This window comes from Pseudopipra pipra, chromosome W (assembly GCF_036250125.1).
Source record: "Pseudopipra pipra isolate bDixPip1 chromosome W, bDixPip1.hap1, whole genome shotgun sequence".
Classification (NCBI taxonomy): Eukaryota; Metazoa; Chordata; class Aves; order Passeriformes; family Pipridae; genus Pseudopipra; species Pseudopipra pipra.
This window is the reverse complement of record NC_087580.1, coordinates 23,956,682-23,969,745: the sequence shown is the minus strand read 5'-3', so window position 1 is coordinate 23,969,745 and position 13,064 is coordinate 23,956,682. Positions and strand designations below refer to the sequence as shown.

The 13,064-nt window shown below is 53.2% G+C and overlaps 1 protein-coding gene across 1 annotated transcript; it reads right to left on the bottom strand.

Annotated features, from left to right (window-relative positions):
• Positions 1 to 6,472: 6,472 nt before the first annotated feature.
• Positions 6,473 to 7,497, bottom strand: LOC135406379 (olfactory receptor 14J1-like). Its single transcript, XM_064640780.1, has one exon. It carries the CDS (start codon positions 7,457 to 7,459, stop codon positions 6,473 to 6,475), a length of 987 nt encoding a protein of 328 aa, XP_064496850.1. The 5' UTR covers positions 7,460 to 7,497.
• Positions 7,498 to 13,064: the final 5,567 nt, after the last annotated feature.

Sequence of the window (13,064 nt, the reverse complement as noted above, 5' to 3'; positions counted from 1 at the left end):
GCACAGTCCTGGGGGGTGGAAGCCCTTGGAGCACAGGCAGGGACAGGCCCTGGGAACTTGTGAAGCAGAGCTGGGTTCCCTTCCAGCATCTCCAGGATGCTGTGGGATCTTCTGAGGCCACTGCATGGACTGGGTCACTTCTTCTGTCACTTTGCTCCAGGGCTGCAACTCTCCTGCAGTGTCCCCATGACACTCCTGCTCTCTGCTTTCCAGGTTCCATTTTCAGATCCATTCTTCCCCTCCTGTTCCCAGGGACATCCTGGGAGTGCTTCAGAGCTGCCATCCTGGGGCAGCTCCTGCCCAGCATGGGCAGGTACAAGGTCTCTCTGTACAATGGGACAAAACGTATTTTCAAGTCCTTTGTGAATGATGCCAAATTTCAGGGAGCCCTTGAGCAACCTGTCCTGGTTTAAAGACACTTATTGGGGTGGGAACTCCAATAAAATGAATTCACTCCTCTTTTTTTCCCCTCTGATACAGGGAGAAAAAAATACAAGGTGGTAAAAGTGAAAAAATAGCAATTTACTGACAAGAAATATGGCAGCAAAACCAGCAATACCAACAGGACAATTCAAAGCAACAGCAGAGAGAGAAATTGCCTCCTCTCTCCCCCCGCCCCAACTCCCTTTTGTAAACAAGTAAAAACAGGGATCAACACGTGCCTCCCTTCCCCCTTTTCCTCCTGAATGAACAAAGAACAAGAAAAAAAAACAGTGGAAAGAGGGGACAAAGCAAAATCTGGGAAACCCTCTGGTCTGAGATCAGTTGTGCTGCCCAAGAACACGCTGACCCCAGAGGTGTCCAAGCGGGGCAGAGCCGGCGACTCCGGTCCGTGCGGCGGCAGAGGGGAGGCAGCGGCTCTGCTTGATTCCATGGAGTTCTGGGGAGGCACAGTGGCCCCTTGGTTCCATGAAGGTCTGAGATGTCTCAGGGTTCATTTGGTTCCAAAGAGACTCCGCATATCAGAATGGTCCCTTGGTTCCATGAGATTCCACAGTGTCCCTGCATTCCTTTGGTTCCAGGAGGCCCTGCAGTGTCACGGTGCCACTTGATTCTGTGACTTTACAAAGAATCAGAATGGCCCCTTGATTTAAGGCCATCTGCACATGGGGCTGCCTTGGGGGGGTGTGGGCACCCAGACAAGGGAGTTGTCACCCCCCTGGACTCAGCTCTGGTGTCACCACATCTGGACTGGTCTGTCTGTCTGTGAGGTTCCCCATTGTGGAGGAATGAGGAAGAACTGGAGAGGGTCTAGAGGAGATCTGACAGGATGGAGCTTTTCTCCATATTGGAAATAGGATGAAATCTCCACAAAGAGTATCATGGAAGGTTGGACTGAAGGAAAGGAAAAATAAATGTCACTCAATGGGGACCCTTGTGCTGCAAAAGGTCACCCAGAGGGAGTCAGGATCAGCCCATGGCTTTGTGTTCCAGGGAACAGCCACAGCTGGTGCAGAGCCATCAGGGAGGGTCTAGAAATGCTGCTGGGAGGGGGTGGGAAAGCAGGAGGGGTGTGTGCAGCCTGCAAGGCCAGAGCAGCAGCAGGGCCAGGGCAGGACAGCCTGCAGGAGAGATGGCCAAGGGCTCTGGCAGGGCTGCAAGGCCCAAAGGCACCCAGGCCTTTGTCCCCTTGCCTCTGGCAGCTGCCTCTGCCACTCAGGACACCACAAGCCACTTTCCTGGCAGGTTCTGCCCTTGGGTTCTGCCTCGCCCCTCCCTCAGGAACCTGGCAGGGGTTGCCCAGTTTTGGGCCTTTGTTGTTCCTTCCCCTCCCATCCCAGTGCCCCCAAACAGCCCTGAGCCAGCCGGGAGGGACAGGATCTGCTGGGCCAGGGCCTGGGGCTCAGGCCTTGGCCTTTGTGCTCCACAAAACCAAGGCAGGCTTTGCTCAGCATTGCAGGGGCCTGCCCAGAGCCTTTGTCTGCCTGCACTCCTGGCCTCCAAGGAGCTGCTCCAAGGAGTCCCTGGGGAGGCTTTGGCAGTGCCTGCCCTCAGTGGGGCCCAGCAATGCTTCAAGGCACTTGCAGTTTGGCTTCTGACTTCTTCAGCAGCTGCTTCAATCTTCTCTCAGTACGTGAGGATGAGGGACTCATCTCTAAACACACCGTGGGGCTCATTAAAACACTGAAAAACAATTTCTTTGTCTTCCTTTAATTGTCTTCACGTCTCCAAGACATCAACAACTAATTAGAGTTGTTTTGTAGTTTAGCCAAAAAGGAAGATTTTAAAGTGGACATCATGAAAAATATATTTTTTTTATGAAAGGAAATGATTTACACAGAGCCTTGGGATACAAGAGGGTCAGGACATAAAGGATTTGGATCCAAAAATAAGGGAGCAAATGAGATTAGTAGCATTTAATTATTAACCAGTTCAACAGTTATCAAGTGATTCAATAGCATTTGCTACAATTTTAACAGTGACTGAATTATAGATTCACAAGAACAACATTCACCCCACAGTCAATTCACACCCACACCCAGGCAGAGATGTGTGGACACATCAATAGCTGGGTGTGGAAAGGTCCCTCTCCCAAATTCTCCTTGTTGTCAGGGAAACACTCCCACCAATCCCTTTGTGTTTCCCAACAGACAAGGTTCCATGCGGCCCTGCAGTGTCACAATGACCTCTCGATGCAGTGAGTTTCTGTGCTTCCCATATTACCTTTGGTTCATTGAGAACCTGCATTGTCTCAGTGGGCCTTTGATTCTGTGAGGTTTGACAGTTTCACAATGGCCCCTTCAGCTCCATAAGGCCCTGCAGGGTCACAATGTCCTTTGATTCCAAAAGGTTCAGCAGTGTAATAGTGGTCCCTTCATTCCATGAGTTTCCAGTGTCACAATGGCCCCTTGACTCCATATGACCCTGCAGGGTCACAGTGGTCTTTTGATTCCAGAAGATTCCTCAGCATGACACCAGCAAGGTGACCATAGAGCCCTGGGACATCCCGTGACCTCCTGGCTCTTTAGGAGTCCTGAGAACTTCACCAGGGGGAAGTGCCGGATTCTGCCCTGGGATGGGGCAACCCCGCATGGACGGACAGACTGGGAAGGAGAGGCTGGAAAGCAGGGCCGGGAAAGGGCCCTGGGGGTGCTGGTGGGTGGCCAGTTGGCCCTGGGTCAGCAGTGCCCTGGCAGCCAGGAGGGCCAAGCCTGTCCTGGGGGCATCAGGCCCAGCATGGCCGGTCGGGCCAGGGAGGGGATTGTCCCGCTCTGCTCTGCCCTGGGGCGGCCTCACCTGCACCACTGGGGCAGTTTGGGGGGACACAATGGAAGGGAGAGATTGAGCCATTGGAGAGTGTCCAAAGGAGGGCAAGGAAGATGGGGAAGGGCCTTGGGGGGAAGGCGTGTGAGGACACTGAGGGCACTTGGTGTGTTCAGCTGGAGGAGACTGAGGGGAGACCTCACTGCAGGTCCAACTTCCTGGGGAGGGGCAGAGGAGGGGCAGGCCCTGAGCTCTGCTCTGGGGGGACCAGGGACAGGACTGAGGGAATGGCCTGGAGTTGTGCCAGGGGAGGGTCAGGTTGGATCTTAGAAAAAGATTGTTCCCCCAGGGGGTGGTTGGGCACTGACCAGGCTCCCCAGGGCAGTGGGCACAGCACCAAGGCTGACAGAGCTCAAGAAGTGTTTGGATGATCCTCTCAGGCTCATGGTGTGACCCTTGGGGATGGTCCTGTGCAGGGTAGGGGTTGGACTGGACGATACTTGTGGGTCCCTTCCAACTCAGCATATTCTTTCATTCCGTGTTTGGTTGGATTTGGTCTGGTTGTGTTTGGTCTTTTTGTTCCCCTTTTGGATTTCCTTTCCTCTGGCCCATGACTTTTTCCTTCATTGTCGTGGGCCTTGCTGGGCACCTGATGGCAGGACAAGTTTATCCAACTCAGTCATCTTGACCACATTTTTGGTACAAGTCACCATTAACTAGACGAGGTTTCTCACAGACTCGCTGCAACTTGGCCTCATCCACAAAGGAGTGGAAAGTGCATTTCATCCCATCATCCAGAGACATAATAAAGATGTTCCATAGGAATGGTCAAGGGCTGGTCCCTGATGGATGTCACCTGGGAGTTGCTGCCAAGAGGAATTTGTGCCATGACTTTTGAGCCTCACCAGTCATTCAACTTCCCACCCACCACGTTTCACTTGTCCAGTCCAGCTCTCAGTCCAGTCTGGCTCTAAGGAGACCACAGGAGACCATGTCAAAGGCCTTGCTGAAGTCTGGGGACACAACATCCCCTTCTTTTCCCTCCCATAGGGGTTCTGCAATCCCTGCCTTGTCCTTCCCATGCCTGGCAATGGTTGCAGCAGGACTTGCCCTATCCCCTTCCCTGCTGAACCTGAGCAGTGTGGAACTCTGCCAACCCTCCTTGCTGCCCTGTTTGCAGACTGGTTCCATGTCTGCCTTTGCCAAGGCCCCAGGAAGCTCTGGGCTGGCTCTGGCCTTTCCAAGGGTTTGGGAGAAGTCTCCCAGTGACACTGCCCAGCCTTCCCAATATCCCTGACACCAAAACCTTTTCTATTATCCCACAGTTCCAGTTTAGTGCTCAGGACACAACACATATTCTCATGGTTCTTCAGGAGAAAATTAGAAGTGGTTTCATTAGAGAGGTCAACTGGGGGAGCAGCCCAGTCTGGTCTGGCCCCACAGCAGTGCCCAGCCCAGGGTGCTGCAGAGCTCTGGGCACTCCCCCCACAGCCCCAGCCCCTCTGAAGGGCACAGCAGCTCCTGGGGCACAGAGAGGAGTCTCAGCATCCCCATCAGCTCAGGGGCTGGACACTCAGCATGGCAGGAGGAAATGGAGGTCAGGGAAACTGCAGGAGCCCTGGTGTCACCTCCAGGAGATGCCCAGCACAGCCTGACTGTGCCCCTCAGTGCCAGCCCCTCTGCCCAGCCCAGCCCAGAGTCCTGGCCCAGGGACAGAGCAGCCTGTCCCCAGGGGGGCTGCAGAAAGAGGTTTCTCTGTGTCATGGATTCCTCTCTGCAGGCCCAGAAATGCTGCCTTGCTCTTCTGCAGGGACATCCCTTTGCCCAGGTCAGTGTGTCCAGGCTGCCTTGGCCAGTTGCAGATCCCAGCCTGGGATTCCTGCAGGGCCCTGAGTTGGAGGTGCTGCTCTGCACAGGGAGGGGCTGTGGCCCCCTGGGCTGAGCCTGCACTGGCCATGCTGGTCAGGGTGGGGAGCAGACCCAGCGGGATGGGGATCACTCCTCTCCACCCTCTGCCATAGTCCTGGAAGGCTCAGTAGCCAAGAACAAGGCTGGGCAGGACCATGGGCTGTTTCCAATGGCACAAAGGGCAGGGCAGGGCTCCACTCCATGCAGCCTGTGGGCTGGAGAGTTCTTCAGGACACCCTCCTGGAAAGCCACCCCTGGCTCTGGTACAGCCCCCCCTGAGCTGGGGAGGCACAAGGGGAGTTCACTGTGGGTCAGACGAGTCACTGGCCAGAGTCCTTTCCCTGTTCCTGCTGCATCCCCTGGGGTTGCAGAACTCTCCTGTACCAGTTCACAGGGACATTTAGTACTTGATCTCTGGTAACTCCACCCTGGGCAGGATTCTGCTCCAGGGCTCCATTCCCTGCTGACTGGATGGGACAGGCTGTCCCTGCAGATCCTCTGTGCTCTCCTGCACTTCCTGAGTTCCTACAGACAAGTCCTCACCTCCATCAGAGCCACCACAAGCTGAAGAGCCCCAGGGAGGTGACTTGGAGACCCTTTGCCACTGGCCACCAGCACAGAACATCTGAACCAGCCCTCAGTCCCTCAAGTACCCCAGTGAGTCACTTCTCTCACTGCAGGGACTGAATGGGGAAACAAGCAAAGCAATGAGACTTTGCAGAGTCTATTCCTTGGCCTTGTTCTTTCAGAAAGAACAAAGTCTTCGGGAACTGCCCAGGGGGATCCCCTTTCCTGATGGAAATGATGTTAAGGAGCCCAGCTCTGTGCCAGCAGTGCCCAGGGCCTGTCCCTGCCCATGGTCACAGGACTGACACAGCAGTGACTGAGCTGCCAGAGCACTCAGGCCTTGGGCAAGGAGCAGAAAGGAGAGGGAGGCAGTGGAAAAAGAGCATCTCTGAAAAGCCCAAGAGCTGCTGCTCCCTGGCAGTGCTCCTGTACCAGGACTCTTTGCCCCTTCTCCTCTGCACACAGGCACTGCCCTCCAGCTTCAGGGAAGTTCTTGGAGGGAGAATCAGGAAAAAAGAATTCAAGTCCTTTATTATACTCAGAGACTGTGATTCCTCATGTACAGAATAACAAAGGCAGGATATTTCACAAAGAAGTTGCTGCAGGAACTTTTATTTTGTTTAAATGCACACAGAGAATGATTCCTCATTTACACAATTGTGGGTCAAAACAAAGAGGTAGAGAGTGAATTAGGTAAGGGATGAAGAATAAATTTCCGTGTTAACAACATTAAAAGAAGAAGAAATATAGGAAAACTCCCCTGCTGCCACTCTCAAAAGCTTTAGAAGGCAGGCTAGGCCAGTAAAGGGTTACACAATGAGTGTTCTGCAGAAGGAATAAGGCAGGTTGTTACTCCTGAGAAGCATCCAGTCATCAGTTTCCTCAGGGCATCCTTGAGCTCCTGGTTCCTGAGGCTGTAGATGAGGGGGTTCAGTGCTGGAGGCACCACTGAGTACAGAACTGACAGGGCCAGATCCAGGGATGGGGAGGAGACGGAGGGGGGCTTCAGGTAGGCAAAGAATGAGGTGCTGATAAACAGAGAGACCACGGCCAGGTGAGGGAGGCACGTGGAAAAGGCTTTGTGCTGCCCCTGCTGAGAAGGGATCCTCAGCACAGCCCTGAAGATCTGCACATAGGAGAAAACAATGAAAACAAAACAACCAAGTCCTAAAGAGGCACTAACCCCAATGAGCCCAAGTTCCCTGACATAGGAGTGTGAGCAGGAGAGCTTGAGGATGGGGGGGATTTCACAGAAGAACTGGCCCAGGGCATTGCCCTGGCACAGGGGCAGGGAAAATGTATTGGCTGTGTGCAGCAGAGAATTGATAAAACCAGTGGCCCAGGCAGCTGCTGCCATGTGGGCACAAGCTCTGCTGCCCAGGAGGGTCCCGTAGTGCAGGGGTTTGCAGATGGCAACGTAGCGGTCGTAGCACATGATGGTGAGGAGGGAAAACTCTGCTCCAAGGAAGAAGAAAAAGAAAAAGAGCTGTGCAGCACATCCCTTGTAGGAGATGGTTGTGGTGCCCCAGAGGGAATTGTGCATGGCTTTGGGGACAGTGGTGCAGATGCAGCCCAGGTCTGTGAGGGAGAGGTTGAGCAGGAAGAAGCCCATGGGGGTGTGCAGGTGGTGGTCGCAGGCTACGGCGCTGAGGATGAGGCCGTTGGCCAGGAGGGCAGCCAGGGAGATGGCCAGGAAGAGCCAGAAGTGCAGGAGCTGCAGCTCCCGCCTGTCTGCCAATGCCAGGAGGAGGAACTGGGCCATGGAGCTGCTGTTGCACATTTGCTGCTTCCCAGCACAGGGACACTGTTGAGAAACAGGAAAGGACAGGGAGAAGTTAAGACAGACTCTGTCAAGCAAAGCCACTTTATTTCTCACAGAAATCCCCTGAACTGAAACGCTTTTCCTTTCCCTTGTTTGTGGTGGCTGAGGGTGCTGTGAGGAACAGGAGCTCTGCCCATGTGCTGCCAAGGGCTCAGTTTTCCCCTTCTCCAGTGGGGACATGGAGCTGGTCTGTGACGGCATCAAACAGTCCCAAGGGATGTCAGGCATCATCCACCTTTAATGGAAAAGTTCAGTCTCCACTCTCAAGACGTGGAAAGGCTTAGCATGTCCTTTAAATAATGTTGACTGTGTTTATTATTTTTGATGGTTGCATCTGGTACCTGCTCTTGTTAGGAGTACAAAGCCTCATTTTTATGATGGAAAATGTAACAAGACTTTAAACAGGAGAGGACAAACAGCTCAGCTCTCTGTAGCTCAGTGCAGAGCCAGGAGAGCTGCAGTGTCCCTCCATCTGTTCCCATCTGCCCTGTGCTTTCCCTCGTGCTGCCTGAACATAACTTCACATGCAAATTAATTTGTAATAAACCCAAATACCTACAGTCTGATGAGTGCAGGGCAGCACTGTTTAAAAGGGCAGCTTTGGTAATTATCTCTGTTCCAGCCCAGCAATGCAGTGTTGCCCAGGGGAGTCTCTGGCTGTGCAGGCTCTGATGGCAACGTCAGAGCAACCCTGAGGAGGCTGGAAAAGTGACCCAGAGCTACATGTAAGGCACAGGTGTGGGGATTTCTGATACTGCCTGGTCTCTTCTCCTCTAGGAGGAATAGATTTGCAGTTTCAGTACCTCCGCCTGAACTGTGAGATAAATTTTTAGGACCAATTTCCTGCCTAGAAAACACGTATTTGAAGATGGAAAGTACAGGATCCTTCACTTTGAGATATCCCATGACTTGCTGTGCTTTCTTAAAACTCCTCTGAGAAATGTTCTGCAATGATCTGGAGCTGTGAGCAGCCCTCACAACCTGCAACCTACTCTAAACACGTGAAGAGTCCTTTCCTGCCCTCCCAAGGGTTGCTCCTTGCCCACAGCCCTTGTGCCCCAGCCCTGGGAGCAGCTCCCCGGGCCGGCTGAGAGCTGCCCCTGGCAGGCAGCAGAGTCCCTGCCCAGCACAGCGCCCTGGGCTGCAGGACCCTGCTCTGCCCCACAGCCCTGGGCACCCCTGGCTGCACCCCCGGCTTCACAGCTCTTCCAAACTGCCCCAAAACAGCCCCTGCTCACCCATCCCATCAGCTGGGGCTGGGCCAGCTTTAGGAGATGCCTCCAGGAGCTGCCCCTGCATTGCCCTGCAGCCACAGACTCACCGTGTGCAGCTCTGCCAAGGTTCCTCCTGCAGGGAGCTCTCAGCCATCCTGCCAGTGCTGAGCCCCTTGAAGCTCTGTCTGTGCCCTGCTGGGGTCCCTGAGCTGCCCTGGCAGTGCCCTCAGCCCTGCTGGGCTGTGCAGAGGAGCTGCTCCTGGGCAGAGCTGTCTCTTTGAAGCTCTTCTTGCTTGCCAGGAGCTCCCTGTGTGCCAGGAGCCCAGCCCAGCTCAGCAGCACAGCAACAGCCCCAGGCATTTAATGAACCTCGGGGGGTTTGGGGTTGTTTACATGAGACTCAGTCCCTGAGAGGAAGTTCAAACAACTTTTCAAAAAGTCAAAGTGAGATTGAAACACTGAAGTTTCTTGTAGTGCTAATGAGTCTCACTGAGGGACACAACTGAGAACGTGTCCCCAGGTTCCAGTTAGAGCAGAAATCAGCAGACAGTGATGCCAAGGATGGACAAGCAAGGGAAAGGTGGCTCTGATGCTGAAGAAACCTTGACTTGTTTCCTTAATCCAACGGGCCAAGCTCTGACCCCCAGCCCCTGGGAAGGCAGATCCTGTCCCTGCCTCATTCCTCAGGGCCCTTCCTGGGGCACTGGGATGTGGGATGTGCAATGCCAAGGGCAGGCCCATGGGGTGGCACCTGCCAGGCTGCTGAGCAGGGACAAGGAGGCCATGAGGCCCCAGGGCTGCAAGGGGCACTCCCCTCCTCCTGGCATCAGGGGCACAGACAGCAGCCCTGGCCAAAGGCCTGCAGGAGGTGGCTGTGTCAGGGCCTTTCAGCTTCTCCCCCTCCCTGTCTCCTCTCCAGCCCAGGCTGTCCTACGGTGTCCATGCCCTGCCCCTTTCCCTGCAGGCTGTCGTCATCCCCCCGGCTGCCCCACCTGGCTGGCACCTTCCTGCACTGACATCTCTGCGTCCTCCCTGGCTCTTCCTGCACACACAAAGCCTTGGGTTGACCCAGACTCCTTCTGGGTGATGTGTTGCATCACACCATTGCTCTCAGAGTGAAACTCCTTTCTCTTTGTTTCCAGTCTGGACCTCCCCAGCTGCACTTGGCATTATTTCTTTATTTCTGTTGCTGTCTCCTGCTACGACAAAAGGATCCACCCTTCAAGCCCTCTCTGGCTACTCCTGTACTGTCCTCAGTCTCCACACCATGGAGCCCAGAGCTCCTTAGTCCCTACAGAGTGGTCATGGGCTTGAGGCCTCCAAATCTTTTCTTGGGAGATCCCTGGGTACTCTCCAAGGTGTTTGCAGATGAACACATGGTGCTCATAGTCTAAGGAAAACACAGGGATATGTTTTACCAAGGTCTGTAGTGGCAGAACACGGGTCAATGGCTTTAAACTGAAAGAGAAGAGTTTTATATTTATAATAGGAAGAAATATTTAATAATGAGGGCAGCAAGAACTGGAACAGGTTTCTAGAGAAGTGGATGTCCCATCCCTGCATTCATCCAAGGTCAGGGAAAGTGAGTAACCTCAATTAGTAAAAGATGTCACTGCCCACATCCAGGGACTTGGACCAGATGACCATTTAGCTCTTTTCCAAGCAAAATATTTCTGGGATACTTTCAGTCCCAAACTCCTTCTCCAAAGAATTTCCATTTATGAGGACATGAACTGCCATGTTTTTGGAGAAACCCTTCTAAGCCCAAAAGGTAAAAAAATAATTCAAAGAGAGTTCCAAAATATCTGTGTGAAGGCTTCACCAAAGTGGGTCAATGGCAGAACCTCCCAGGATGACCTCACAAATGTGGGTGGGGTTTTCATGCTCAGGGTCTGAGACTTATGATGGGCAACAAGAAAGCACATTTGGGGACTGAGCAAGACTTGCCATGGGATGTCGAGGAAAGAACGAAAGGAAGGGGAAGGGTGGGATCACAGCGGTTTGTGGAGGAACAAGTGTGAGAAAAGAGAGAGAAAAGAGGCTGAAAAGGCTGGTCTTGTTAAACAGGAGGCTGGTCAAGACACGTCCCTGGCTGTGCCCTGCAAGTGATCCCCACAGCCTGTCCCCTTTTCTTAAGAACTCCATTGCCAAGAAGTTTCTGTGGGGAGGGACCTCTCTGCTCCTGGCACAGATTGTGGCCCAAGTTCCAACCACTGCAGTGGGAGCCACAAATAGTCAGGTCTTGTGTTCTTGGGGGGCCAGACTCTGCCCAGACTGGGGGGGGGGTGTGTTGGAAGCACAAAAGAGTGAAGCAAATGCAAAGCTAAACACCCAATGTAGCCTGACTTTGCCCCTAAGTGGGGGATGAGAATTGGACCCAGCATGTGCAGGGACAGATGGAGGGGTTTGTCCCCCTGGCCCTGCCCAGAAGGGACACCTTTCAGGAACGGTTGTGGCCTTGGCTGTGCTGAGGGTTGCCCCGGGCAATGCAGCTTGGGATTGCAGTGGCACTGTCAGGGCTCTGCAGAGCTCCTGGCAGTTCCTGCCTTTGTCCCCAGCAATGCCAGAGACCTGCAGGGGTTGCAGTCAATCCCTTGTGCTCTTTGGGACCCCGACTGGCTCTGCTGAATGTCAGCAGGCCTGGAGTTCCCAGACTGTTCCTGCATCCAGGGTCGGGCCTGCAGTGACGTTTGTGCAGCATTCAATTGGGGCAGTGGCAGGATGGCCATGGATCCATTCCTGCACAAACACAATGGGGCTCCATCCCAGGCAGGGAGAGAATGGGCCCACAAATGTTGGAAGGATAAGAAGCAGGGAGTTTTGTCACTGTGGAACCCCCTGGAACCAAAGGAACCCTGGGACATGGTGGAACCTCCTGGAATCAAGGGGACATTGTGACCCTGCAGCACCTCATGGAACCAAAGGGAGTCTGGGAGGTGGCAGGGCCTGATGGAAACGAAGGAACCTCCTGGGAACAAAGGGACCCTGGACACTGCCAAAAGTCAGGGAGACAAGGGAAGCCCAGGACACTGTGGAATCTCCTGGAATCCAGGGGCCATTGGAATACACTGGGGCCTCCTGGAACCAAAGGGAACATGGGACACTGTGGAACCTCATGGAATCAAAAGGACCCCGGGACTTTGTGGAACATCAGGGAATCCAGGGGCCAGAGTGACATCCCAGAACCTTTTGGAACCAAAGGGAACCAACGGGACATTGCGGAATCTCATGGAATCAGGGGTCCATTGTGACCTTGTGGAACCTCACAGAATCCAGGGGCCATTCTGATTCTGCAAGGCCTTCTGGAGTCAAAGGGACCATTGTGACACTGGGGAACCTCATGGAATCAAGGGTCCATTGTGACACTGGGGAAAATGATGGAGTCAGTGGGCCATTGTCACACTGCAGGGCCTTCTGGAGCCAAAGAACGCTGGGAAACAGTGCAACCTCATGGAATCAAGGAGCCATCGTCCCACTGCGGAGCCTCAGGAAATAAGGGATCCAATCTTTGCCTCAGATTTTGTCAACAAATTAAAGTTAAGGAATTACAGAAGTGTGATTGAACCACTTTTTTCCCACAGGTTTTAATGATTGGCAAAATGAGAATATTTCTATAAAATGAATCATTTATTCTTACAAATGACCAGACAAAAGATATAAATCAGAATTATTGACTACACTATACAAAGGTTAAAACTACTAGTAGTATAGTATAAAATAGGATAGTGCACTATATTGAAGCATTTATTAAAACAATTATATTAAAGCTAGCCAAAAGAAATAATTATTGCATAATCTGATGTAACTCACCCAGACTAATGGTCATGGGGAGATTTCTTTTGCTCAGCCTTGAGGAGTGTCCTTGGAGGGCGTCCCCACCCAAGGCAGGAATCTCCACACATCTACCCCAAGAAGGGCTGTGTTAGAAGAACCTGCCTGGATGAAAGGGGACTGGACTTCTCTAGTAGGAAGGGATTGACTGCTCCTCACAAATGGACAGGCCAGTGAGCAGCTTCTCTGTCCCATCCAACTTCCAAAAGCAGGATGTGTGTTTGGAGTTGGGTGAACCAGGCTGGTTTGAGCATCATTCAACACCATTCCCAGGGTGCCACCAGTAACTCTCAGATCTCACAGACAGCTTGCATGAGAGCTGGCACTGTTGGCACTGTCTGATGGCATTTTAGGCCTTCTCAGGGTAGGCCCTCCTGCCACCCGGGTCGAGAGGTTGGCTGTGAAAGTCCATCCTGGAGATGCACAGGGAGCCAAGAGTTGGGCTCCTGAGTGACATCCAACAAGGGACAGGGGGATGGGACTGACCAGATGAAAGTGTCTCAGGTAGAGCTGGACTG

Excerpts from the sequence above, each read along its gene's own strand:
- LOC135406379 (XM_064640780.1), bottom strand. The coding sequence starts at position 7,459 with ATGTGCAACAGCAGCTCCATGGCCCAGTTCCTCCTCCTGGCATTGGCA.